Source organism: Anser brachyrhynchus, assembly GCF_964034855.1.
Source record: "Anser brachyrhynchus genome assembly, chromosome: 2".
Lineage (NCBI taxonomy): Eukaryota > Metazoa > Chordata > Aves > Anseriformes > Anatidae > Anser > Anser brachyrhynchus.
The window spans coordinates 160,641,075-160,663,687 of record NC_137695.1 but is presented as its reverse complement, the minus strand read 5'-3'; the positions used below and the strand labels follow the sequence as shown (position 1 = coordinate 160,663,687).

Here is a 22,613-nt window from a genome sequence, read left to right as displayed (position 1 = left end):
GCCCAGGTAGATAAAATGGAGGAGTGCTTTCTCTCAGGGGTCTGTCCTGGGACCTGTGTTATCTCACCTCCTTGCCCCTGACATACACAGTGGGATGGAGCGGGCCCTCAGCAAGTTCGCACATGGCACCAAGCTCTGTGGGGGGGCCGACACCTTAGAGGAAAGGGATGCCATCTGGAAGGACCTTGACAGGCTTGACAGGTGGGCCCAAGCAAACCTCAAGGAGTTCAACAAGGCCGAATGCAAAGTCCTGCATTTGGGTCGAGACAATCCCCAACATCAATACAGCCTGAGCAACGAGTGGATTGAGAGCAGCCCCACAGAGAATGACTTGGGGGTATTGGTGGAGAAACACCTCAATGTGAGCCAGTGATGTACACTCGCGGCCCAGAAAGCCAGCCATCTCCAGGGCTGCACCAATAGAAGTCAGCACGCACTGAACTACTCTCTTTCCCATTGGGATTTTCTGGACACCACCCCTGACAGATACCATCAAGACACTTCAATCAACGTCATAGAATGACGGTTGCGCCTCTGAGATGAGGCTGGATCTTGGGCTCACCAAATCCCCAACCATGGCTCTTTCTCAAAGAAACCCGTACTTCCTCAGCTTCTGAATGGCCATGTCATTGGAGCAATCATCAAAGCCTTTACTAAAGGCAAGGTAAGCAACAATTCCTGCTCTCCCCTTGTCCACCCAGCACGTCACTTCAACGTAGAAGACACTGAGAAGGCTCAAGTATGATCTGCTCTTTGTAGATCCATGCTGACTAGTCCCCATCTCTTTCTTACCGTTCATGGGCTTGTCAATGCTTTGCAGGAGGATTTCTTTCAAAACATTCCCAGCGACGGATGACAGAGCGACCAGCCTGCAGTTTCCCAGACCTTCCTTCTCCATCTTGTTGAACATCAGAGTGGGATGAGTCTATTCCAGTCTTCAGGAACCCAGTCACCAAGAACTTTCAAAGAAAGCTGAATGTAGCCTTGTGAAGATTTCAGCCAGGACTCTCAGCATTTGTGGGTGCAACCTGATAGGTCCTGTGCACTTAAGCATATCCAGTGGCACAGCCTCCCCGTCTTCCTCAGCAACACGCACCACTCACCTGTTGGACAGCCTGCAAAACACTCACCTTGGCTAAGCAGTGGAAGGCCTTGACATTCGCCCACACTTTGGAGTTGCAGACCACATGCCTCCAGTTCCGTCTGAAATGTCCAAATCACCTTTCAGAAAATCAAACACTGGGCAGAGAAATAGGTTTCTCCCTTGACACAAATGCCAAATATCACCCCCAATAACACAATGGCTCCCAGCTGGCCCTTTCTGACAGTACCTCTTGTCCTCCGCCTTTCATGAATCTCAGGGCCGCTCACGGACCTCCCCACCCAGCCCAAAACGTCCCATCAAGCAGAGCGTCAAGGCTTGACTTTTCTGGTGGCTTCGGCTTTGGAGGAAAGGCGAGGAAGCCTACGGTGTCAGGAAACATGGCCAGTGGAGGACCTACTCATCTCTCATTCCTTCTTTTCATAGCACCCTCTTCTATGCCCGATACGCTCCACTGCAATGATTTCCTCACAGCCACAGAGCCCAGCGTGGCTGGGCCACACCACATAAATGCCATGCAAAGACCTCACTCATGACACCACACCTCAGCCAGCCTTTGGCCACATCATCTACCTGCCCTGCCATGCACCTTTCACAGAAATGCTCCAGCCTCTAATACTCTCACTTTGAAGGTGCCACCAGGACCCAACACCATGTCCTCAACAGGAGGAAATGAAAAGGTCGAGTTGTGGGAAGGACACCACACCCCACCTCATTACTTGCCAGGCTTTGGCATGCAAGAGCAGCTCACGCCAAATGCTGTCATGCGCAAAGGCTCTCTCGCCCCGCGGGCACTCAAGGACCAGCATAAAAGCCGGCCCTGCGCCTCTCACACTCACACACTCCTCCCGACGCCTTCTCCCCTGCGCCCAACAAGGTGAGCCTGAACCCCACCCCCTTCCTTCACCCGCCCCAACAGGCCTAGCTCTTCATACGCCCTCTGCCCCCAGCCTCAGCAGCCCTTCCGCCTCCCCACTGCCATGCTCCGCAAAACCCCAGGCCTCCCCACTCCCTTGGCTTCCCCCAGCACTGCTTCTCGTGCCCCCAACACCCTCCGACTTCCCAACACCCTCTCTTCCAGGGACCCTCCGCACCACAGACATGTCCTGCTACGACATCTGCCGCCCCTGCGGACCCACCCCGCTGGCTAACAGCTGCAACGAGCCCTGTGTCAGGCAGTGCGAGGACTCCCACGTCGCCATCCAGCCTTCCACCGTGGTGGTCACCCTGCCAGGACCCATCCTCAGCTCCTTCCCCCAGAACACCGCCGTTGGATCCTCCGCATCAGCTGCCGTGGGCAGCAACCTCAGCTCCCAGGGAGTGCCCATCTCCTCTGGAGGCTTTGGAGGATGGGGCCTTGGAGGCTGGGGCCTTGGAGGCCTGGGCTGCTTCTCTGGCAGAAGAGCCTGCTACCCCTGCTAAGGACCCACGCCAGCACCCCTGACAGCAGCTAACAATGCCCTGCAAGCCACTTCATGGACTGAGGATGCTCTCATCTCCGTGCTCTGGGAATAGCTCCCACACAAAATGCATAGCTGCTGATGGTCACTCTGCTTGCACCTCTGACCACGGCCCTTCTGTTTGTGCTCCTTCCTTTTCATGAGTCTTCCTCAATAAAGTTCTAATGCATGCCAGCCTGACACTCCTCCTTTCTTCACTCAACGCTCTTCAGCCAAAGGGACCTGGACAGGCTGCAGAAGCGGGCTCATGTGAACCACATGAGCTTCAACAAGTCCAAGTTCAAGGTGTTGCACCTGGGTCGGGGCAATCCCAGTCAGGAGGACAGACTGGGAGAAGAACTCATTGAGAGCAGCCCTGCAGAGATGGACTTGGGTTGTTCTGGTGGACCAAAGGCTCGACAGGACCCAGCAGTGCATGCCTGCAGCCCAGAAAGCCACCTGCACCCTGGGCTGCTTCAACAGAGGTGTGACCAGCAGGTCGAGGGACGTGATTGTCCCCCTCTGCTCTGTCCTCGTGAGGCACCACCTTGAGCGCCTCCCCTATGAAAGAAGGCTCAGAGAGCTCAGGATGTTCAGCCTGGAGAAGTGCAGGCTCTGCGGAGACTTCCTTGAGACCTTTCAGTACTTGAAGGGGTCTTCTGAAAAAGACGGAGAACGTCTCTTTCCTTGGGTAGATAACGATAGGACAAGGGGGAATGGTCTTCAACTAAAAGAGGATAGATTTAGACTAGACATGAAAAGGAAATTCTTCACTGTGAGAGGATGAGGCACTGGAACAGGTTGCCAAGAGAAGTTGTGGTTACCCCAGGCGTGGAGGTGTTCAAGGCCAGCCTGGATGGGGCCTTGGCCAACGTGATCTGGTGGGTGGCATCCCTGCCTCCGGCAGGGGGCTGGCGTTAGATGATCCTTAAAGTCCCTTCCAAGGTGAGCCATTCTATGATTCTATGATGACTCCCACTTCACCCTGTATAAATACACGGTTCAAGATCAGGTTGAAAAGTGCCACAAGACCTCCCCTAGTGTTCTGTTTTTACGTGGCAAGGTTTTGGTAGTGGGGGCTGCAGGGGTGGCCTCTATGAGAACAATCCAGCAGTTGCCCCATGTTTGATAAGGGCCTCTTTCAGCCATCTACAAAGGGACCTGCCGCTGCCCAGTGCTGAGCCAATAAGCGATGTTTTTTGTGCCTCTGTGATCCTACACCTTCACAACAAACACTATCACAGAGTCATATATGTAGGACGTCAGTCACTTCTCCGTAGAAGATGCTATGTAGGCACACAGGGGATATGCTCTCTATAAATCCACGCTGACTACTCTCCATCACTTTTCCGTACTTGAGAACACATTCTGGGAGGATTTCCTTCAGAACCTTCCCAGACTCTGACCTCAGGCTGACCAGGCTGCAGTTTCCCAGACATTCCTCCTTCATCTTTTGAACATAAGAGTGGGATGAGTCTCTTCCACTTTTCAGGAACCTCTCCCAGTCGCCGTGACTTTTCAAAGGTAACTGAGAGAGCTATTTATTGAAAACGTATCAGCCACGACACTCAGCATTTGCAGGTGCAGCCTGTCAGGTCCCACGGACTCCTGCATAACCAGCTACACAGCCTCCCCATCATCCTCGTCAACAAGCTCCAGTGGGACAGCCTACAAAACACTCACCTCGGCAGATCAGGGGCTGCACTTGCCATTCCCCAATCCTCGCAATGCAACCATCACCACTGGGGCCCCATGTTCACAGCTACAAGCAGCATACACACCTCCAGCTCCCCTCTAAAACGTCCATATCGTCTGTCTCAACGTTGAACACCACGCACAGAAATAGGATTCCCCCTTGACCCCCACCACAAAGAACAGCCTAAGGGACTCCCACCAAACTGCAGGAGGCCAAAGCCCCGGCTGTCAACATGCTGGCCCCACAAAAGGGAGCGCTACGGAGTCGCCAACGCAACCCTTTGGGAAGCATGGCAGGACTCCCAACGCACTTAGTCCTGTCAGCCCTAAGACAGGCCCGCGACTACAACATCCTGCTATGCAAACTCCCCTCCTCTGCCTCTTTTGACTGCGGCCCCAAGGACAAGACAGGGAGCCCACTTGCTCCCAGATACATCCTCTACCTACAAGATGACCACCAAGCCACCAATGCAGCACACCAAACAGGAAAGACAAGGGCTAAAAGCAGGCTCGTGAGTTGGGATGAAGGCACGGAGGGAGTGAATGTGATGCAAGTGGTAGCGCATCACGCCCAGCATACCTGAGAAGCCCTGACCAGCCTGCTGGGGATGCCAACAACGGGGGCCCCCTCCTCACAACAGAGCCACCGACCACACCTCAGGAGTGCCAAACCATGACCTCACTGACAACAATGCACTTCTCCCATGTCATGCATGCATCTTCTGCCAGCCCTTTAACGAACCTTCAGGAAATATCCCTTTAATACTCTCACTTGAAATGTTCCGCCACTTCCAACATCCTCAACAGGAGGAAATGAAGATGGAGCATTGTGGGGACAACACACCCCACCTCATTACTTGATGGGTTTTGGCATATAAGAGCAGCTCACGCCAAATGCTGTCATGCGCAAAGGCTCTCTCGCCCCGCGGGCACTCGTGACCCAGCATAAAAGCGGCCCTGCGCCTCGCACCCTCACACACTCCTCCCGACGCCTTCTCCTCTGCGCCCAACAAGGTGAGCCTAAGCCCCGCTCCCCCCCTTCACCCGCCACACTGGACCCATCTCTCCAGACTCTTTCTGCCCCCAGCCTCAACAGCCCTTCCGCTTCACCACCGCCATACTCCCCAAAGTCCCACCCCAGGCCTCCCCACTCCCTTGGCCTCCCCCAGCACCGCTCCTCACGCCCCCAACACCCTCTGACTTCCCAGCACCCTCTCTTCCAGGGACCTTCCGCACCACAGACATGTCCTGCTACGACATCTGCCGCCCCTGCGGACCCACCCCGCTAGCTAACAGCTGCAACGAGCCCTGTGTCAGGCAGTGCGAGGACTCCCACGTCGTCATCCAGCCTTCCACCGTGGTGGTCACTCTGCCAGGACCCATCCTCAGCTCCTTCCCCCAGAACACCGCCGTTGGATCCTCCGCATCAGCTGCCGTGGGCAGCAACCTCAGCTCCCAGGGAGTGCCCATCTCCTCCGGTGGCTTTGGAGGCTTTGGCCTTGGAGGCCTGGGCTGCTTCTCTGGCGGAAGGGCCTGCTACCCCTGCTAAGGACCCACACCAACACCCCTGACAGAAGCCTCCAACTCCATGCAAGCCAGCTCTTCGACTGAGGACGCACCTCCGCGCTCTTCATAGCGCACAGGCTCCCCAGCCTCGGCTCTTCTTCTCAGGGCACTCCGCACTCTAGCAGGGAACGGGGCCAGTCCATGCTGCCTGGAAACATGGCTGATGGACAGCCTACTCCTCTCTCACTTCCTTGTTCTCCTTCCACCGTCTTCCATGTCCAGTACTCTCCACTGCAATGGCTTACTCCCAGCCACAAACCCACCCGGCACCTCTCATGTGCTGATTCTATTGCAGTGCACGAAGACCTTGGGGCTCTGCGAAAACCTGCTGTACCATGGGACACAGGCTGATGGTTGCACTACTTGCACCACAGAACAGGTCCCTTCTACTCTGCAAGGGTTTGCACTCTTTTTTTCCACAATAAAGTTCTCGTGCATGTCAGCCTGTGATGTCTCCCCTTCCTTTCTGCTCCCAACACTCCTTCAACTTCGCTCAACATTAAGCAGGGCTCAGCAGGCCGGCAGGGCCCAAGCCTCTTGCTGTTCAGGAAGCAGCTAGACAGCACTCTTACATGTATCCTGGTTTTTAAACAAGAGGAGTCACAGATTTGATGGACAGACCACTTAGCAGACAACTAATTGGCTGGATGAGCACATTCAAGGAGTAGCGGCCAACACTTCGATGCCCAGGTAGATAGAATGGAGGAGTGCTTTCTCTCAGGGGTCTGTCCTGGGACCTGTGTTATCTCACCTCCTTGCCCCTGACATACACAGTGGGATGGAGCGGGCCCTCAGCAAGTTTGCACATGGCACCAAGCTCTGTGGGGGGGCCGACACCTTAGAGGAAAGGGATGCCATCTGGAAGGACCTTGACAGGCTTGACAGGTGGGCCCAAGCAAACCTCAAGGAGTTCAACAAGGCCGAATGCAAAGTCCTGCATTTGGGTCGAGACAATCCCCAACATCAATACAGCCTGAGCAACGAGTGGATTGAGAGCAGCCCCACAGAGAATGACTTGGGGGTATTGGTGGAGAAACATCTCAATGTGAGCCAGCGATGTACACTCGCGGCCCAGAAAGCCAGCCATCTCCAGGGCTGCAGCAATAGAAGTCAGCACGCACTGAACTACTCTTTCCCATTGGGATTTTCTGGACACCACCCCTGACAGATACCATCAAGACACTTCAATCAATGTCATAGAATGACGGTTGCGCCTCTGAGATGAGGCTGGATCTTGGGCTCACCAAATCCCCGACCATGGCTCTTTCTCAAAGAGACCCGTACTTCCTCAGCTTCTGAATGGCCATGTCATTGGAGCAATCATCAAAGCCTTTACTAAAGGCAAGGTAAGCAACAATTCCTGCTCTCCCCTTGTCCACCCAGCACGTCACTTCAACGTAGAAGACACTGAGAAGGCTCAAGTATGATCTGCTCTTTGTAGATCCATGCTGACTAGTCCCCATCTCTTTCTTACCGTTCATGGGCTTGTCAATGCTTTGCAGGAGGATTTCTTTCAAAACATTCCCAGCGACGGATGACAGAGCGACCAGCCTGCAGTTTCCCAGACCTTCCTTCTCCATCTTGTTGAACATCAGAGTGGGATGAGTCTATTCCAGTCTTCAGGAACCCAGTCACCAAGAACTTTCAAAGAAAGCTGAATGTAGCCTTGTGAAGATTTCAGCCAGGACTCTCAGCATTTGTGGGTGCAACCTGATAGGTCCTGTGCACTTAAGCACATCCAGTGGCACAGCCTCCCCGTCTTCCTCAGCAACACGCACCACTCACCTGTTGGACAGCCTGCAAAACACTCACCTTGGCTAAGCAGTGGAAGGCCTTGACATTCGCCCACACTTTGGAGTTGCAGACCACATGCCTCCAGTTCCGTCTGAAATGTCCAAATCACCTTTCAGAAAATCAAACACTGGGCAGAGAAATAGGTTTCTCCCTTGACACAAATGCCAAATATCACCCCCAATAACACAATGGCTCCCAGCTGGCCCTTTCTGACAGTACCTCTTGTCCTCCGCCTTTCATGAATCTCAGGGCCGCTCACGGACCTCCCCACCCAGCCCAAAACGTCCCATCAAGCAGAGCGTCAAGGCTTGAGTTTTCTGGTGGCTTCGGCTTTGGAGGAAAGGCGAGGAAGCCTACGGTGTCAGGAAACATGGCCAGTGGAGGACCTACTCATCTCTCATTCCTTCTTTTCATAGCACCCTCTTCTATGCCCGATACGCTCCACTGCAATGATTTCCTCACAGCCACAGAGCCCAGCGTGGCTGGGCCACACCACATAAATGCCATGCAAAGACCTCACTCATGACACCACACCTCAGCCAGCCTTTGGCCACATCATCTACCTGCCCTGCCATGCACCTTTCACAGAAATGCTCCAGCCTCTAATACTCTCACTTTGAAGGTGCCACCACGACCCAACACCATGTCCTCAACAGGAGGAAATGAAAAGGTCGAGTTGTGGGAAGGACACCACACCCCACCTCATTACTTGCCAGGCTTTGGCATGCAAGAGCAGCTCACGCCAAATGCTGTCATGCGCAAAGGCTCTCTCGCCCCGCGGGCACTCAAGGACCAGCATAAAAGCCGGCCCTGCGCCTCTCACACTCACACACTCCTCCCGACGCCTTCTCCCCTGCGCCCAACAAGGTGAGCCTGAACCCCACCCCCTTCCTTCACCCGCCCCAACAGGCCTAGCTCTTCATACGCCCTCTGCCCCCAGCCTCAGCAGCCCTTCCGCCTCCCCACTGCCATGCTCCGCAAAACCCCAGGCCTCCCCACTCCCTTGGCTTCCCCCAGCACTGCTTCTCGTGCCCCCAACACCCTCCGACTTCCCAACACCCTCTCTTCCAGGGACCCTCCGCACCACAGACATGTCCTGCTACGACATCTGCCGCCCCTGCGGACCCACCCCGCTGGCTAACAGCTGCAACGAGCCCTGTGTCAGGCAGTGCGAGGACTCCCACGTCGCCATCCAGCCTTCCACCGTGGTGGTCACCCTGCCAGGACCCATCCTCAGCTCCTTCCCCCAGAACACCGCCGTTGGATCCTCCGCATCAGCTGCCGTGGGCAGCAACCTCAGCTCCCAGGGAGTGCCCATCTCCTCTGGAGGCTTTGGAGGATGGGGCCTTGGAGGCTGGGGCCTTGGAGGCCTGGGCTGCTTCTCTGGCAGAAGAGCCTGCTACCCCTGCTAAGGACCCACGCCAGCACCCCTGACAGCAGCTAACAATGCCCTGCAAGCCACTTCATGGACTGAGGATGCTCTCATCTCCGTGCTCTGGGAATAGCTCCCACACAAAATGCATAGCTGCTGATGGTCACTCTGCTTGCACCTCTGACCACGGCCCTTCTGTTTGTGCTCCTTCCTTTTCATGAGTCTTCCTCAATAAAGTTCTAATGCATGCCAGCCTGACACTCCTCCTTTCTTCACTCAACGCTCTTCAGCCAAAGGGACCTGGACAGGCTGCAGAAGCGGGCTCATGTGAACCACATGAGCTTCAACAAGTCCAAGTTCAAGGTGTTGCACCTGGGTCGGGGCAATCCCAGTCAGGAGGACAGACTGGGAGAAGAACTCATTGAGAGCAGCCCTGCAGAGATGGACTTGGGTTGTTCCGGTGGACCAAAGGCTCGACAGGACCCAGCAGGGCACGCCTGCAGCCCAGAAAGCCACCTGCACCCTGGGCTGCTTCAACAGAGGTGTGACCAGCAGGTCGAGGGACGTGATTGTCCCCCTCTGCTCTGTCCTCGTGAGGCACCACCTTGAGCGCCTCCCCTATGAAAGAAGGCTCAGAGAGCTCAGGATGTTCAGCCTGGAGAAGTGCAGGCTCTGCGGAGACTTCCTTGAGACCTTTCAGTACTTGAAGGGGTCTTCTGAAAAAGACGGAGAACGTCTCTTTCCTTGGGTAGATAACGATAGGACAAGGGGGAATGGTCTTCAACTAAAAGAGGATAGATTTAGACTAGACATGAAAAGGAAATTCTTCACTGTGAGAGGATGAGGCACTGGAACAGGTTGCCAAGAGAAGTTGTGGTTACCCCAGGCGTGGAGGTGTTCAAGGCCAGCCTGGATGGGGCCTTGGCCAACGTGATCTGGTGGGTGGCATCCCTGCCTCCGGCAGGGGGCTGGCGTTAGATGATCCCTAAGGTCCCTTCCAAGGTGAGCCATTCTATGATTCTATGATGACTCCCACTTCACCCTGTATAAATACACGGTTCAAGATCAGGTTGAAAAGTGCCACAAGACCTCCCCTAGTGTTCTGTTTTTACGTGGCAAGGTTTTGGTAGTGGGGGCTGCAGGGGTGGCCTCTATGAGAACAATCCAGCAGTTGCCCCATGTTTGATAAGGGCCTCTTTCAGCCATCTACAAAGGGACCTGCCGCTGCCCAGTGCTGAGCCAATAAGCGATGTTTTTTGTGCCTCTGTGATCCTACACCTTCACAACAAACACTATCACAGAGTCATATATGTAGGACGTCAGTCACTTCTCCGTAGAAGATGCTATGTAGGCACACAGGGGATATGCTCTCTATAAATCCACGCTGACTACTCTCCATCACTTTTCCGTACTTGAGAACACATTCTGGGAGGATTTCCTTCAGAACCTTCCCAGACTCTGACCTCAGGCTGACCAGGCTGCAGTTTCCCAGACATTCCTCCTTCATCTTTTGAACATAAGAGTGGGATGAGTCTCTTCCACTTTTCAGGAACCTCTCCCAGTCGCCGTGACTTTTCAAAGGTAACTGAGAGAGCTATTTATTGAAAACGTATCAGCCACGACACTCAGCATTTGCAGGTGCAGCCTGTCAGGTCCCACGGACTCCTGCATAACCAGCTACACAGCCTCCCCATCATCCTCGTCAACAAGCTCCAGTGGGACAGCCTACAAAACACTCACCTCGGCAGATCAGGGGCTGCACTTGCCATTCCCCAATCCTCGCAATGCAACCATCACCACTGGGGCCCCATGTTCACAGCTACAAGCAGCATACACACCTCCAGCTCCCCTCTAAAACGTCCATATCGTCTGTCTCAACGTTGAACACCACGCACAGAAATAGGATTCCCCCTTGACCCCCACCACAAAGAACAGCCTAAGGGACTCCCACCAAACTGCAGGAGGCCAAAGCCCCGGCTGTCAACATGCTGGCCCCACAAAAGGGAGCGCTACGGAGTCGCCAACGCAACCCTTTGGGAAGCATGGCAGGACTCCCAACGCACTTAGTCCTGTCAGCCCTAAGACAGGCCCGCGACTACAACATCCTGCTATGCAAACTCCCCTCCTCTGCCTCTTTTGACTGCGGCCCCAAGGACAAGACAGGGAGCCCACTTGCTCCCAGATACATCCTCTACCTACAAGATGACCACCAAGCCACCAATGCAGCACACCAAACAGGAAAGACAAGGGCTAAAAGCAGGCTCGTGAGTTGGGATGAAGGCACGGAGGGAGTGAATGTGATGCAAGTGGTAGCGCATCACGCCCAGCATACCTGAGAAGCCCTGACCAGCCTGCTGGGGATGCCAACAACGGGGGCCCCCTCCTCACAACAGAGCCACCGACCACACCTCAGGAGTGCCAAACCATGACCTCACTGACAACAATGCACTTCTCCCATGTCATGCATGCATCTTCTGCCAGCCCTTTAACGAACCTTCAGGAACTACCCCTTTAATACTCTCACTTGAAATGTTCCGCCACTTCCAACATCCTCAACAGGAGGAAATGAAGATGGAGCATCGTGGGGACAACACACCCCACCTCATTACTTGATGGGTTTTGGCATATAAGAGCAGCTCACGCCAAATGCTGTCATGCGCAAAGGCTCTCTCGCCCCGCGGGCACTCGTGACCCAGCATAAAAGCGGCCCTGCGCCTCGCACCCTCACACACTCCTCCCGACGCCTTCTCCTCTGCGCCCAACAAGGTGAGCCTAAGCCCCGCTCCCCCCCTTCACCCGCCACACTGGACCCATCTCTCCAGACTCTTTCTGCCCCCAGCCTCAACAGCCCTTCCGCTTCACCACCGCCATACTCCCCAAAGTCCCACCCTAGGCCTCCCCACTCCCTTGGCCTCCCCCAGCACCGCTCCTCACGCCCCCAACACCCTCCACCTTCCCAGCACCCTCTCTTCCAGGGACCTTCCGCACCACAGACATGTCCTGCTACGACATCTGCCGCCCCTGCGGACCCACCCCGCTGGCTAACAGCTGCAACGAGCCCTGTGTCAGGCAGTGCGAGGACTCCCACGTCGTCATCCAGCCTTCCACCGTGGTGGTCACCCTGCCAGGACCCATCCTCAGCTCCTTCCCCCAGAACACCGCCGTTGGATCCTCCGCATCAGCTGCCGTGGGCAGCAACCTCAGCTCCCAGGGAGTGCCCATCTCCTCCGGTGGCTTTGGAGGCTTTGGCCTTGGAGGCCTGGGCTGCTTCTCTGGCGGAAGGGCCTGCTACCCCTGCTAAGGACCCACACCAACACCCCTGACAGAAGCCTCCAACTCCATGCAAGCCAGCTCTTCGACTGAGGACGCACCTCTGCGCTCTTCATAGCGCATAGGCTCCCCAGCCTCGGCTCTTCTTCTCAGGGCACTCCGCACTCTAGCAGGGAACGGGGCCAGTCCATGCTGCCTGGAAGCATGGCTGATGGACAGCCTACTCCTCTCTCACTTCCTTGTTCTCCTTCAACCGTCTTCCATGTCCAGTACTCTCCACTGCAATGGCTTACTCCCAGCTACAAACCCACCCGGCACCTCCCATGTGCTGATTCTATTGCAGTGCACGAAGACCTTGGGGCTCTGCGAAAACCTGCTGTACCATGGGACACAGGCTGATGGTTGCACTACTTGCACCACAGAACAGGTCCCTTCTACTCTGCAAGTGTTTGCACTCTTTTTTTCCACAATAAAGTTCTCGTGCATGTCAGCCTGTGATGTCTCCCCTTCCTTTCTGCTCCCAACACTCCTTCAACTTCGCTCAACATTAAGCAGGGCTCAGCAGGCCGGCAGGGCCCAAGCCTGTTGCTGTTCAGGAAGCAGCTAGACAGCACTCTTACATGTATCCTGGTTTTTAAACAAGAGGAGTCACAGATTTGATGGACAGACCACTTAGCAGACAACTAATTGGCTGGATGAGCACATTCAAGGAGTAGCGGCCAACACTTCGATGCCCAGGTAGATAAAATGGAGGAGTGCTTTCTCTCAGGGGTCTGTCCTGGGACCTGTGTTATCTCACCTCCTTGCCCCTGACATACACAGTGGGATGGAGCGGGCCCTCAGCAAGTTTGCGCATGGCACCAAGCTCTGTGGGGGGGCCGACACCTTAGAGGAAAGGGATGCCATCTGGAAGGACCTTGACAGGCTTGACAGGTGGGCCCAAGCAAACCTCAAGGAGTTCAACAAGGCCGAATGCAAAGTCCTGCATTTGGGTCGAGACAATCCCCAACATCAATACAGCCTGAGCAACGAGTGGATTGAGAGCAGCCCCACAGAGAATGACTTGGGGGTATTGGTGGAGAAACATCTCAATGTGAGCCAGCGATGTACACTCGCGGCCCAGAAAGCCAGCCATCTCCAGGGCTGCACCAATAGAAGTCATCACGCACTGAACTACTCTTTCCCATTGGGATTTTCTGGACACCACCCCTGACAGACACCATCAAGACACTTCAATCAATGTCATAGAATGACGGTTGCGCCTCTGAGATGAGGCTGGATCTTGGGCTCACCAAATCCCCAACCATGGCTCTTTCTCAAAGAAACCCGTACTTCCTCAGCTTCTGAATGGCCATGTCATTGGAGCAATCATCAAAGCCTTTACTAAAGGCAAGGTAAGCAACAATTCCTGCTCTCCCCTTGTCCACCCAGCACGTCACTTCAACGTAGAAGACACTGAGAAGGCTCAAGTATGATCTGCTCTTTGTAGATCCATGCTGACTAGTCCCCATCTCTTTCTTACCGTTCATGGGCTTGTCAATGCTTTGCAGGAGGATTTCTTTCAAAACATTCCCAGCGACGGATGACAGAGTGACCAGCCTGCAGTTTCCCAGACCTTCCTTCTCCATCTTGTTGAACATCAGAGTGGGATGAGTCTATTCCAGTCTTCAGGAACCCAGTCACCAAGAACTTTCAAAGAAAGCTGAATGTAGCCTTGTGAAGATTTCAGCCAGGACTCTCAGCATTTGTGGGTGCAACCTGATAGGTCCTGTGCACTTAAGCACATCCAGTGGCACAGCCTCCCCGTCTTCCTCAGCAACACGCACCACTCACCTGTTGGACAGCCTGCAAAACACTCACCTTGGCTAAGCAGTGGAAGGCCTTGACATTCGCCCACACTTTGGAGTTGCAGACCACATGCCTCCAGTTCCGTCTGAAATGTCCAAATCACCTTTCAGAAAATCAAACACTGGGCAGAGAAATAGGTTTCTCCCTTGACACAAATGCCAAATATCACCCCCAATAACACAATGGCTCCCAGCTGGCCCTTTCTGACAGTACCTCTTGTCCTCCGCCTTTCATGAATTTCAGGGCCGCTCACGGACCTCCCCACCCAGCCCAAAACGTCCCATCAAGCAGAGCGTCAAGGCTTGACTTTTCTGGTGGCCTTGGCTTTGGAGGAAAGGCGAGGAAGCCTACGGTGTCAGGAAACATGGCCAGTGGAGGACCTACTCATCTCTCATTCCTTCTTTTCATAGCACCCTCTTCTATGCCCGATACGCTCCACTGCAATGATTTCCTCACAGCCACAAAGCCCAGTGTGGCTGGGCCACACCACATAAATGCCATGCAAAGACCTCACTCATGACACCACACCTCAGCCAGCCTTTGGCCACATCATCTACCTGCCCTGCCATGCACCTTTCACAGAAATGCTCCAGCCTCTAATACTCTCACTTTGAAGGTGCCACCACGACCCAACACCATGTCCTCAACAGGAGGAAATGAAAAGGTCGAGTTGTGGGAAGGACACCACACCCCACCTCATTACTTGCCAGGCTTTGGCATGCAAGAGCAGCTCACGCCAAATGCTGTCATGCGCAAAGGCTCTCTCGCCCCGCGGGCACTCAAGGACCAGCATAAAAGCCGGCCCTGCGCCTCTCACACTCACACACTCCTCCCGACGCCTTCTCCCCTGCACCCAACAAGGTGAGCCTGAACCCCACCCCCTTCCTTCACCCGCCCCAACAGGCCTAGCTCTTCATACGCCCTCTGCCCCCAGCCTCAGCAGCCCTTCCGCCTCCCCACTGCCATGCTCCGCAAAACCCCAGGCCTCCCCACTCCCTTGGCTTCCCCCAGCACTGCTTCTCGTGCCCCCAACACCCTCCGACTTCCCAACACCCTCTCTTCCAGGGACCCTCTGCACCACAGACATGTCCTGCTACGACATCTGCCGCCCCTGCGGACCCACCCCGCTGGCTAACAGCTGCAACGAGCCCTGTGTCAGGCAGTGCGAGGACTCCCACGTCGCCATCCAGCCTTCCACCGTGGTGGTCACCCTGCCAGGACCCATCCTCAGCTCCTTCCCCCAGAACACCGCCGTTGGATCCTCCGCATCAGCTGCTGTGGGCAGCAACCTCAGCTCCCAGGGAGTGCCCATCTCCTCTGGAGGCTTTGGAGGATGGGGCCTTGGAGGCTGGGGCCTTGGAGGCCTGGGCTGCTTCTCTGGCAGAAGAGCCTGCTACCCCTGCTAAGGACCCACGCCAGCACCCCTGACAGCAGCTAACAATGCCCTGCAAGCCACTTCATGGACTGAGGACGCTCTCATCTCCGTGCTCTGGGAATAGCTCCCACACAAAATGCATAGCTGCTGATGGTCACTCTGCTTGCACCTCTGACCACGGCCCTTCTGTTTGTGCTCCTTCCTTTTCATGAGTCTTCCTCAATAAAGTTCTAATGCATGCCAGCCTGACACTCCTCCTTTCTTCACTCAACGCTCTTCAGCCAAAGGGACCTGGACAGGCTGCAGAAGCGGGCTCATGTGAACCACATGAGCTTCAACAAGTCCAAGTTCAAGGTGTTGCACCTGGGTCGGGGCAATCCCAGTCAGGAGGACAGACTGGGAGAAGAACTCATTGAGAGCAGCCCTGCAGAGAAGGACTTGGGTTGTTCCGGTGGACCAAAGGCTCGACAGGACCCAGCAGGGCACGCCTGCAGCCCAGAAAGCCACCTGCACCCTGGGCTGCTTCAACAGAGGTGTGACCAGCAGGTCGAGGGACGTGATTGTCCCCCTCTGCTCTGTCCTCGTGAGGCACCACCTTGAGCGCCTCCCCTATGAAAGAAGGCTCAGAGAGCTCAGGATGTTCAGCCTGGAGAAGTGCAGGCTCTGCGGAGACTTCCTTGAGACCTTTCAGTTCTTGAAGGGGTCTTCTGAAAAAGACGGAGAACGTCTCTTTCCTTGGGTAGATAATGATAGGACAAGGGGGAATGGTCTTCAACTAAAAGAGGATAGATTTAGACTAGACATGAAAAGGAAATTCTTCACTGTGAGAGGATGAGGCACTGGAACAGGTTGCCAAGAGAAGTTGTGGTTACCCCAGGCGTGGAGGTGTTCAAGGCCAGCCTGGATGGGGCCTTGGCCAACGTGATCTGGTGGGTGGCATCCCTGCCTCCGGCAGGGGGCTGGCGTTAGATGATCCTTAAGGTCCCTTCCAAGGTGAGCCATTCTATGATTCTATGATGACTCCCACTTCACCCTGTATAAATACACGGTTCAAGATCAGGTTGAAAAGTGCCACAAGACCTCCCCTAGTGTTCTGTTTTTACGTGGCAAGGTTTTGGTAGTGGGGGCTGCAGGGGTGGCCTCTATGAGAACAATCCAGCAGTTGCCCCATGTTTGATAAGGGCCTCTTTCAGCCATCTACAAAGGGACCTGCCGCTGCCCAGTGCTGAGCCAATAAGCGATGTTTTTTGTGCCTCTGTGATCCTACACCTTCACAACAAACACTATCACAGAGTCATATATGTAGGACGTCAGTCACTTCTCCGTAGAAGATGCTATGTAGGCACACAGGGGATATGCTCTCTATAAATCCACGCTGACTACTCTCCATCACTTTTCCGTACTTGAGAACACATTCTGGGAGGATTTCCTTCAGAACCTTCCCAGACTCTGACCTCAGGCTGACCAGGCTGCAGTTTCCCAGACATTCCTCCTTCATCTTTTGAACATAAGAGTGGGATGAGTCTCTTCCACTTTTCAGGAACCTCTCCCAGTCGCCGTGACTTTTCAAAGGTAACTGAGAGAGCTATTTATTGAAAACGTATCAGCCACGACACTCAGCATTTGCAGGTGCAGCCTGTCAGGTCCCACGGACTCCTGCATAACCAGCTACACAGCCTCCCCATCATCCTCGTCAACAAGCTCCAGTGGGACAGCCTACAAAACACTCACCTCGGCAGATCAGGGGCTGCACTTGCCATTCCCCAATCCTCGCAATGCAACCATCACCACTGGGGCCCCATGTTCACAGCTACAAGCAGCATGCACACCTCCAGCTCCCCTCTAAAACGTCCATATCGTCTGTCTCAACGTTGAACACCACGCACAGAAATAGGATTCCCCCTTGACCCCCACCACAAAGAACAGCCTAAGGGACTCCCACCAAACTGCAGGAGGCCAAAGCCCCGGCTGTCAACATGCTGGCCCCACAAAAGGGAGCGCTACGGAGTCGCCAACGCAACCCTTTGGGAAGCATGGCAGGACTCCCAACGCACTTAGTCCTGTCAGCCCTAAGACAGGCCCGCGACTACAACATCCTGCTATGCAAACTCCCCTCCTCTGCCTCTTTTGACTGCGGCCCCAAGGACAAGACAGGGAGCCCACTTGCTCCCAGATACACCCTCTACCTACAAGATGACCACCAAGCCACCAATGCAGCACACCAAACAGGAAAGACAAGGGCTAAAAGCAGGCTCGTGAGTTGGGATGAAGGCACGGAGGGAGTGAATGTGATGCAAGTGGTAGCGCATCACGCCCAGCATACCTGAGAAGCCCTGACCAGCCTGCTGGGGATGCCAACAACGGGGGCCCCCTCCTCACAACAGAGCCACCGACCACACCTCAGGAGTGCCAAACCATGACCTCACTGACAACAATGCACTTCTCCCATGTCATGCATGCATCTTCTGCCAGCCCTTTAACGAACCTTCAGGAACTATCCCTTTAATACTCTCACTTGAAATGTTCCGCCACTTCCAACATCCTCAACAGGAGGAAATGAAGATGGAGCATTGTGGGGACAACACACCCCACCTCATTACTTGATGGGTTTTGGCATATAAGAGCAGCTCACGCCAAATGCTGTCATGCGCAAAGGCTCTCTCACCCCGCGGGCACTCAAGGACCAGCATAAAAGCGGCCCTGCGCCTCGCACCCTCACACACTCCTCCCGACGCCTTCTCCTCTGCGCCCCACAAGGTGAGCCTGAGCCCCGCTCCCCTCCTTCACCTGCCCCACTGGACCCATCTCTCCAGACTCTTTCTGCCCCCAGCCTCAACAGCCCTTCCGCTTCACCACCGCCATACTCCCCAAAGTCCCACCCTAGGCCTCCCCACTCCCTTGGCCTCCCCCAGCACCGCTCCTCACGCCCCCAACACCCTCTGACTTCCCAGCACCCTCTCTTCCAGGGACCCTCCGCACCACAGACATGTCCTGCTACGACATCTGCCGCCCCTGCGGACCCACCCCGCTGGCTAACAGCTGCAACGAGCCCTGTGTCAGGCAGTGCGAGGACTCCCACGTCGTCATCCAGCCTTCCACCGTGGTGGTCACCCTGCCAGGACCCATCCTCAGCTCCTTCCCCCAGAACACCGCCGTTGGATCCTCCGCATCAGCTGCCGTGGGCAGCAACCTCAGCTCCCAGGGAGTGCCCATCTCCTCCGGTGGCTTTGGAGGCTTTGGTCTTGGAGGCCTGGGCTGCTTCTCTGGCGGAAGGGCCTGCTACCCCTGCTAAGGACCCACACCAACACCCCTGACAGAAGCCTCCAACTCCATGCAAGCCAGCTCTTCGACTGAGGACGCACCTCCGCGCTCTTCATAGCGCACAGGCTCCCCAGCCTCGGCTCTTCTTCTCAGGGCACTCCGCACTCTAGCAGGGAACGGGGCCAGTCCATGCTGCCTGGAAACATGGCTGATGGACAGCCTACTCCTCTCTCACTTCCTTGTTCTCCTTCCACCGTCTTCCATGTCCAGTACTCTCCACTGCAATGGCTTACTCCCAGCCACAAACCCACCCGGCACCTCCCATGTGCTGATTCTATTGCAGTGCACGAAGACCTTGGGGCTCTGCGAAAACCTGCTGTACCATGGGACACAGGCTGATGGTTGCACTACTTGCACCACAGAACAGGTCCCTTCTACTCTGCAAGTGTTTGCACTCTTTTTTTCCACAATAAAGTTCTCGTGCATGTCAGCCTGTGATGTCTCCCCTTCCTTTCTGCTCCCAACACTCCTTCAACTTCGCTCAACATTAAGCAGGGCTCAGCAGGCCGGCAGGGCCCAAGCCTGTTGCTGTTCAGGAAGCAGCTAGACAGCACTCTTACATGTATCCTGGTTTTTAAACAAGAGGAGTCACAGATTTGATGGACAGACCACTTAGCAGACAACTAATTGGCTGGATGAGCACATTCAAGGAGTAGCGGCCAACACTTCGATGCCCAGGTAGATAAAATGGAGGAGTGCTTTCTCTCAGGGGTCTGTCCTGGGACCTGTGTTATCTCACCTCCTTGCCCCTGACATACACAGTGGGATGGAGCGGGCCCTCAGCAAGTTTGCACATGGCACCAAGCTCTGTGGGGGGGCCGACACCTTAGAGGAAAGGGATGCCATCTGGAAGGACCTTGACAGGCTTGACAGGTGGGCCCAAGCAAACCTCAAGGAGTTCAACAAGGCCGAATGCAAAGTCCTGCATTTGGGTCGAGACAATCCCCACCATCAATACAGCCTGAGCAACGAGTGGATTGAGAGCAGCCCCACAGAGAATGACTTGGGGGTATTGGTGGAGAAACATCTCAATGTGAGCCAGCGATGTACACTCGCGGCCCAGAAAGCCAGCCATCTCCAGGGCTGCACCAATAGAAGTCAGCACGCACTGAACTACTCTCTTTCCCATTGGGATTTTCTGGACACCACCCCTGACAGATACCATCAAGACACTTCAATCAACGTCATAGAATGACGGTTGCGCCTCTGAGATGAGGCTGGATCTTGGGCTCACCAAATCCCCAACCATGGCTCTTTCTCAAAGAGACCCGTACTTCCTCAGCTTCTGAATGGCCATGTCATTGGAGCAATCATCAAAGCCTTTACTAAAGGCAAGGTAAGCAACAATTCCTGCTCTCCCCTTGTCCACCCAGCACGTCACTTCAACGTAGAAGACACTGAGAAGGCTCAAGTATGATCTGCTCTTTGTAGATCCATGCTGACTAGTCCCCATCTCTTTCTTACCGTTCATGGGCTTGTCAATGCTTTGCAGGAGGATTTCTTTCAAAACATTCCCAGCGACGGATGACAGAGCGACCAGCCTGCAGTTTCCCAGACCTTCCTTCGCCATCTTGTTGAACATCAGAGTGGGATGAGTCTATTCCAGTCTTCAGGAACCCAGTCACCAAGAACTTTCAAAGAAAGCTGAATGTAGCCTTGTGAAGATTTCAGCCAGGACTCTCAGCATTTGTGGGTGCAACCTGATAGGTCCTGTGCACTTAAGCACATCCAGTGGCACAGCCTCCCCGTCTTCCTCAGCAACACGCACCACTCACCTGTTGGACAGCCTGCAAAACACTCACCTTGGCTAAGCAGTGGAAGGCCTTGACATTCGCCCACACTTTGGAGTTGCAGACCACATGCCTCCAGTTCCGTCTGAAATGTCCAAATCACCTTTCAGAAAATCAAACACTGGGCAGAGAAATAGGTTTCTCCCTTGACACAAATGCCAAATATCACCCCCAATAACACAATGGCTCCCAGCTGGCCCTTTCTGACAGTACCTCTTGTCCTCCGCCTTTCATGAATCTCAGGGCCGCTCACGGACCTCCCCACCCAGCCCAAAACGTCCCATCAAGCAGAGCGTCAAGGCTTGAGTTTTCTGGTGGCTTCGGCTTTGGAGGAAAGGCGAGGAAGCCTACGGTGTCAGGAAACATGGCCAGTGGAGGACCTACTCATCTCTCATTCCTTCTTTTCATAGCACCCTCTTCTATGCCCGATACGCTCCACTGCAATGATTTCCTCACAGCCACAGAGCCCAGCGTGGCTGGGCCACACCACATAAATGCCATGCAAAGACCTCACTCATGACACCACACCTCAGCCAGCCTTTGGCCACATCATCTACCTGCCCTGCCATGCACCTTTCACAGAAATGCTCCAGCCTCTAATACTCTCACTTTGAAGGTGCCACCACGACCCAACACCATGTCCTCAACAGGAGGAAATGAAAAGGTCGAGTTGTGGGAAGGACACCACACCCCACCTCATTACTTGCCAGGCTTTGGCATGCAAGAGCAGCTCACGCCAAATGCTGTCATGCGCAAAGGCTCTCTCGCCCCGCGGGCACTCAAGGACCAGCATAAAAGCCGGCCCTGCGCCTCTCACACTCACACACTCCTCCCGACGCCTTCTCCCCTGCGCCCAACAAGGTGAGCCTGAACCCCACCCCCTTCCTTCACCCGCCCCAACAGGCCTAGCTCTTCATACGCCCTCTGCCCCCAGCCTCAGCAGCCCTTCCGCCTCCCCACTGCCATGCTCCGCAAAACCCCAGGCCTCCCCACTCCCTTGGCTTCCCCCAGCACTGCTTCTCGTGCCCCCAACACCCTCCGACTTCCCAACACCCTCTCTTCCAGGGACCCTCCGCACCACAGACATGTCCTGCTACGACATCTGCCGCCCCTGCGGACCCACCCCGCTGGCTAACAGCTGCAACGAGCCCTGTGTCAGGCAGTGCGAGGACTCCCACGTCGCCATCCAGCCTTCCACCGTGGTGGTCACCCTGCCAGGACCCATCCTCAGCTCCTTCCCCCAGAACACCGCCGTTGGATCCTCCGCATCAGCTGCCGTGGGCAGCAACCTCAGCTCCCAGGGAGTGCCCATCTCCTCTGGAGGCTTTGGAGGATGGGGCCTTGGAGGCTGGGGCCTTGGAGGCCTGGGCTGCTTCTCTGGCAGAAGAGCCTGCTACCCCTGCTAAGGACCCACGCCAGCACCCCTGACAGCAGCTAACAATGCCCTGCAAGCCACTTCATGGACTGAGGATGCTCTCATCTCCGTGCTCTGGGAATAGCTCCCACACAAAATGCATAGCTGCTGATGGTCACTCTGCTTGCACCTCTGACCACGGCCCTTCTGTTTGTGCTCCTTCCTTTTCATGAGTCTTCCTCAATAAAGTTCTAATGCATGCCAGCCTGACACTCCTCCTTTCTTCACTCAACGCTCTTCAGCCAAAGGGACCTGGACAGGCTGCAGAAGCGGGCTCATGTGAACCACATGAGCTTCAACAAGTCCAAGTTCAAGGTGTTGCACCTGGGTCGGGGCAATCCCAGTCAGGAGGACAGACTGGGAGAAGAACTCATTGAGAGCAGCCCTGCAGAGATGGACTTGGGTTGTTCTGGTGGACCAAAGGCTCGACAGGACCCAGCAGGGCACGCCTGCAGCCCAGAAAGCCACCTGCACCCTGGGCTGCTTCAACAGAGGTGTGACCAGCAGGTCGAGGGACGTGATTGTCCCCCTCTGCTCTGTCCTCGTGAGGCACCACCTTGAGCGCCTCCCCTATGAAAGAAGGCTCAGAGAGCTCAGGATGTTCAGCCTGGAGAAGTGCAGGCTCTG

At 55.2% G+C, this 22,613-nt stretch overlaps 3 protein-coding genes across 3 annotated transcripts; all 3 read left to right on the top strand.

Moving 5' to 3' along the window:
* The first annotated feature begins 3,509 nt into the window (after window positions 1–3,509).
* LOC308190591 (feather keratin 1-like) lies at window positions 3,510–6,138 on the top strand. The gene has a single exon (XM_080582154.1). The coding sequence runs from the start codon at window positions 5,480–5,482 to the stop codon at window positions 5,783–5,785; it is 306 nt and encodes a 101-aa protein (XP_080438280.1). The 5' UTR covers window positions 3,510–5,479; the 3' UTR covers window positions 5,786–6,138.
* Window positions 6,139–11,963: 5,825 nt separating this feature from the next.
* Window positions 11,964–12,269, top strand: LOC308190731 (feather keratin 1-like; the record flags this gene model as incomplete). The annotated part of the gene is made up of 1 exon (XM_080582386.1): window positions 11,964–12,269. One exon carries the CDS (start codon window positions 11,964–11,966, stop codon window positions 12,267–12,269), a length of 306 nt encoding a protein of 101 aa, XP_080438512.1.
* A 6,178-nt stretch (window positions 12,270–18,447) lies between these two features.
* On the top strand, window positions 18,448–19,016 carry LOC308191370 (feather keratin 1-like; the record flags this gene model as incomplete). The annotated part of the gene is made up of 1 exon (XM_080583689.1): window positions 18,448–19,016. The coding sequence occupies one exon, from the start codon at window positions 18,448–18,450 to the stop codon at window positions 18,751–18,753; it is 306 nt and encodes a 101-aa protein (XP_080439815.1). The 3' UTR covers window positions 18,754–19,016.
* Between the last annotated feature and the right edge of the window lie 3,597 nt (window positions 19,017–22,613).

Coding starts and splice junctions, on each gene's coding strand:
- LOC308190591 (XM_080582154.1), top strand. CDS start 5,480: ATGTCCTGCTACGACATCTGCCGCCCCTGCGGACCCACCCCGCTAGCT.